Source organism: Chiloscyllium plagiosum, chromosome 24 (assembly GCF_004010195.1).
Source record: "Chiloscyllium plagiosum isolate BGI_BamShark_2017 chromosome 24, ASM401019v2, whole genome shotgun sequence".
NCBI lineage: Eukaryota > Metazoa > Chordata > Chondrichthyes > Orectolobiformes > Hemiscylliidae > Chiloscyllium > Chiloscyllium plagiosum.
The window spans coordinates 8932409-8937995 of record NC_057733.1 but is presented as its reverse complement, the minus strand read 5'-3'; the positions used below and the strand labels follow the sequence as shown (position 1 = coordinate 8937995).

Sequence of the window (5587 nt, the reverse complement as noted above, 5' to 3'; positions counted from 1 at the left end):
TCGAATTCAGCACCGCCTTCCTAACCTGCAATCATCTTCCTGACCTCTCCGCCCCCATCCCACTCCAGCCTATCACCCTCACCTTGACCTCCCTCCACCTATCGCATTTCCAAAGCCCCTCCCCCATCTCCCTCCTCCCTACCTTTTATCTTAGCCTGCTGGACATACTTTCCTCATTCTTGAAGAAGGGCCTATGCCCGAAACGTCGATTCTCCTGTTCCTTGGATGCTGCCTGACCTGCTGCGCTTTTCCAGCAATACATTTTCAGCTGAGATACTTTTGTCTATTTCCATCTCCTTCCCTAACATCCCTGCCACGCAGTTCCCCTTTGTATTGGTGGCATGAAGCTTATGAGCCAAACAGTACATGAATATCTATATTTGAGATGATATAGAGACTTGAAGCAAGAGAATGGTAAATAACAACAGTAAAATAAAATCAAAGGTATTTAAGTTAAATGTTGGGTTGCAGAAACTAAAAAAGAGGGAGGCAGGTATGAACAAGTATGGCCTTGTTTATTAATCAGATCTGATGAATGAAATTGAACTCCTTCAAGTTGAGCAGACAGCCAATGTTCCATACTGTTCACATAAACTTGAGGCAAATTTGAATTTAAAGAAGTAAAATAATGTTGACGCTGAAACTCTGAAATTAGAAATAGAATGCTGGAAAGACAGCAGTTCAGGCGGCATCTGCAGTTTTGCTGATATCACGTGTGTTGGATTTTGTGAAAGTTAAATTGAACTTTTTTAATGGTTTGAGTTTAATGTTTGGCTAGTATTAGCAATGTTTTGGGTTGACGAACAATGCTGAATGGTAGAATTGAATGTTGACGTATATGGAAGCTGACAGAATTGCCAAATATATTTACATAAGCCATATGTACCACCTTTTGTACAGGACATCCACTGGTAATAAATAAATATGATTTGATTATTTTCATCATTTCAAAAAAAGGCGTAGGAGCACATAAACAGACTATTTGCTCTTGTACTTGCTGGAGTCTTCACATGGCAATTGTTCATCCTGTTCTCTTACTAACTATCTCTTAAGATTTGTCTATTTTAAAAATATTTACGAAATTTTATTGCTGAAACTGTTCATAATTCTTTCCTGTTTGGAACAGGAATATCCATATTCAATCAACCTCTGAAAATATTTTTGTTTATCTCTTCATTTAAAATTAAAGCAGCCCTGTTCTGTTTGTAATTTACTCCATCATCGCACTTCATGATCTTGAACACATCTTTATCAGGCTACCTCTCAACCTTCTCAACCCCAGGGATATGGGCTTTACTAGGACAGACTGCTAGACACTTTAGAATATTTAAACTCCTGCTTACAACACAGAAGGAGGCCACTTGGCCCATTGTGACCATGGTGGTCCACAAAGGTCTGACTACACTAGTTCCATTTTCCAGCTTTTCACCTTTTGCACGGGAGGCTATGGCAAGATGTGAATATCGATATACAGCTGAAAGGTTTTAAGAGTTTCTGACATTCTTTCAGGTAGTGAGATACAGACTCTCGTTGCCCTGTAAGTGGGGGAAAAAATTCCTCTTAACTCTCCCATTAAATTCAAAGAGATCAACGAATCATAGACTCCCTACAGTGGGGAAACGGGGCATTTGGCCCAACAAGTCCACACCAACCCAAACCCGTTCTCCTCCCCTATTACTTACATTACCCCTGACTAATGCACCTAATCTCTGAACATCCCTGAACACTATGGGCAATTTAGCATTGCCAGTTCACCTAACCTGCACGCAGAAAACCAGAGCAACCAGAGCAAACAGACAGTTGCTTGAAGGTGGATTTGAACCTGGGTCGCTGGTGTTGTGAGGTAGCAATGCTGACCATTGATGAAAGGTTAGGTCTCCAGATTATTGCCCCCGCTACTAATTTAAAGAGCCTTCCCAACCACCTATGTATGCCCCTCATAATCTTATACACCTCTATCTGGTTGCATCTTAACCTTTCTGCTCTAAGGAAAATAACCCCCATGTATTCAAAACCTCTCCAGCCCAGGTAGCATCCTGGTAAATCCCTTCTGCACACTCCATAGTGCAGTTGCAATTTTTCTATAATATGTTGACCAGAACAGTATGCACTATTCCACTTGTGGCCTAAACAGCATTTTATGCAGTTCCAGCAGAAGCTCCTCACTATCTCTTCAGACTTGACCTACTCTTGGGAAATATGGCAGCACTAAATCTTCTAACAGCACTAAACCTGAACTAAAATCCACTGTCTGGAATCAAACAGCAGATTCACTCCTATATCTCTATACAAAAAGGTACAAAGCAAGGCTATTTTTTCAATGATTATAAAAAAAATCTAGTCCCACAGAATGCATTTGAGGATTATGTTCTATTCATTGGGTACTTGAACTTGCAAAGAATGAAGAAAATCACGTGCAAGATCTGGACGTCAAAGTAGTGGTGAATGAATACAAGCCAAATATTCTTTCACAAAAAGCTGCCTCATATTCCATTAAGAACATTAGGATGGCAACGACAGTAAATATAGTTGTGTGCGCTCTGGCATTTTAGAAACTGAAACAATATGCCCATTTACAAAAGTAACTGTGTATTTGTGAAAAGAAAAATACCCTTTTGTATAGAGATATAGGAGTGAATCTGCTGTTTGATTCCAGACAGTGGATTTTAGTTCAGGTTTAGTGCTGTTAGAAGATAATTCATTTTTAATGTTAAGCAGAAACTAAGTTTATTGATCTATTTCAAAACAGTATTATTTCCTTGACACAAAAATCTAACATTGAAGGGAATAAACATTCAATAGATGCATGCTTTTCTGGCTGCTCAAAGAGCAGGTGCTGGTGGAACTTTGGGAGACTTCTCCAAGAAATGTGTTTTGTGGGTTAAGAATGATCCTTGAGTTTTAAAGAGTAACTGCACTTTGTGTTCTTGTGTGCATGTGTTATACTGTGAAAAGTTTGCAATGCCTAAATGATCCTGCTATCTGTTGTTTTTAGTAATTTTAGTCTCCTACGTGATTGCATTCAATATACGAAACTGTCTGAGACACTGACTGTCCCTATGTAAAATTCTGTATGCAATTTACGGCAATTTAAATGATTGCTCCAAAGGTACGTAACACAATTTGGGAAAATTAAACAATGCATTCGCTCCATGTTCATGGACAGATCCAGTTGCTCTCCTAGGAGGATCATTATGACTGCAAGAAAAATGGGACCTTTTTAAAAGCCCAAATTACAACATCTTTCATCCTTTTTTGATGGCTTCAATTTCTGCATCAGGTTGATTTTGATTCCTTGATTTCCCTGAGTTCCCAAAAGACCACCAGTTGTGATCTTAACAACTGCATCTCCACTGCCCTTCAGGGCAGAAAAGTCCAAAGATTTGCAATTCTTTGTCAAGTAATTTTGTTCAGTGTCCTAAACAGCCTTGTTCTGAGAGGATAACATTTAGTTAGAATCTTATATCATACCTTATCTTGCAGGAGAAATAATGCCTCAAATTTAATCCTATCATGCCTTCAAGAATGTGATTTGGTTGGTCTCTAAAATGTGTATGCATAGATATATTTTAAATGGTGGTCAGGAAAAGATCAGCTGGTTTATAAAGCCTCCTCAAGTCTGAAAATAGACCACTACTCCCCCGGAGGAAAAAATCTTTCAAAACCCATATTTGGAAGCAAACATTGCGAGCGCTGAGGAATCCTTGTGAGATAATCAATTCAAGCTTTTATGCATATGCTGTTACTATGTTTGCCATGGCAAACCATGTACGTAGTTCAAACTACGTGTCATTTCAATTGAAATGAGGTCAAAGGATGAATAATTGGACCAGCCAGCAAGTGTGTAATTCATTTAATTTTAAAAGTCCTTATTATTTAGATTATTATTACATTACATTATGAAATGTCAAAATAACGAGCTAAAGTCCTGCACTTTTCTAAAAAAAAAAATTGGCTATCCCAAGTATAGACCTTTATAGGAATGGGAGTAAGCCATTTGGCCCCTTGAGCCTGTACTACCATTCCACAAAGTTATGGCTGATCTATGGTCTAACTCCTTATTTGCCTTTGACCCATAGCCCTTAATACATCTGAACAAAATTTATCGATTTCACATGTAAAATTAACAACTGGTGTATTGTCAATTGGCAATTGTGGAATTGAGTTGCAAAACAAGTGTACAGAAATATTTCCGAACATCTTTGCTATAAGGTCTGGTGGTCGTTTTTAGACACTACACCCTAGTCTAGATCTGGAATCTCCAACCAGCAAAAATAATTATCTTTGTCTACTGTCTTTATTTGCAAATATCTTGTATTTCTCATGCAACTAACCTATTTAAACTTAAATTGTGCATTATAGTCCCCTGCCAGTTGTCACAATACAAACCCTCTAATGGAGGAAGGGGTGCAATTACAGCATGAGATGAGTAAATATAGACATTGGAGTTTAAGATGGAACGCTGACAAGAGACTTGAACAAATGTCAAGTATTACACCTGTGTGCAGGAAATTAATTAAAAGTAGATGCTGCCTAAAGAGTGTATTTAAATTCAAATGTTTGTCTTATATCTTGGGTTTTTTTAAGAAAATCTTTGTGTTTAATATGATAGTGATTATTTTTACATTGCACAATCCCTCAAGCTGCTCAGCAAATGTTTTAATTTTCCAGATGGCTTGAACAACTGACGGTATATCCCAGAACCAATAAGCAAAATCAGAAGAAGAAAAGGAAAGTGGAACCTACAACTGCGCAGGTAGTGTGTGCAAATGAAGCTTTGCAAAACTGAGCTATGCAAGAATTTCCAACAGTGAAGTGACAAATTTTCTTTCTTGGAACAGAGCCACAGTTTATTCAGTGACCGTATGGAGGATGAAAAATGTTTGCATTGTTGATTGTAAAGTTTGTTTGTGTGCTTAAATAATATTTAAATTGGGATGTATGTACTTACTTTGGCTTGAATTCTGTAGTAAAGAGAAGGATGATTCTGTTGATGTCCACCAATATTGAGAAGTACTTTGGTCAATAATGTCTGGCACCTGCACATTATCAAAAATGAGTTAAGTTTCTGCCCAATCTGCATGTTGCATCTCTACCGCCCAAGGGATCTGTATTCAAACAAACGGAGGGTATGAAATTACTGGGGATTTTTTATGTTCATTTGCAGGTTTTGTGTGGTGTCAGCAGGCTATTATTTATTTCTCATCCTTAGTTGCCCTTGTGGGTGTGAGGAACTGCAGTCTTAAACTGCAGCAGTCTATTTGTTGTAGGTAGACCAACAGTGGTATCAGGGATTAAGTTCCAGGATTTTGATCCAGCAGCACTGCACTAACAGCAGTATACTTCCAGACAGTAAGTGGCTGGAAGAACTTGTAGGTGTTGAAGTTGCAATGTACTTGCTGTCTTTATTCAAATAGATGCCAGCAGTCGTGAGTTTGGAAGGTGCTGTTTAAGGAACATTACTGAAATTCATTGGTGCATGTTGTGGGTAGTGTATTAGTGGTGGAGCTGATTTGTTTGTAGATGTTGTACCATTCAAGTGGGATGCTGACTCATTCTGTGATCCTGCACTCTCGGGTACCCTCTC

The 5587-nt window shown here is 38.4% G+C and overlaps 1 protein-coding gene across 1 annotated transcript in view; it reads left to right on the top strand.

Moving 5' to 3' along the window:
- Positions 1-5587, top strand: part of LOC122562338 — a 410892-nt gene that overhangs the window by 184812 nt on the left and 220493 nt on the right. Inside the window, exon 5 of the mRNA XM_043715214.1 lies at positions 4672-4756. Coding sequence (XP_043571149.1) covers positions 4672-4756 — 85 coding nt within the window. The remainder of the gene's footprint in view (positions 1-4671; positions 4757-5587) is intronic.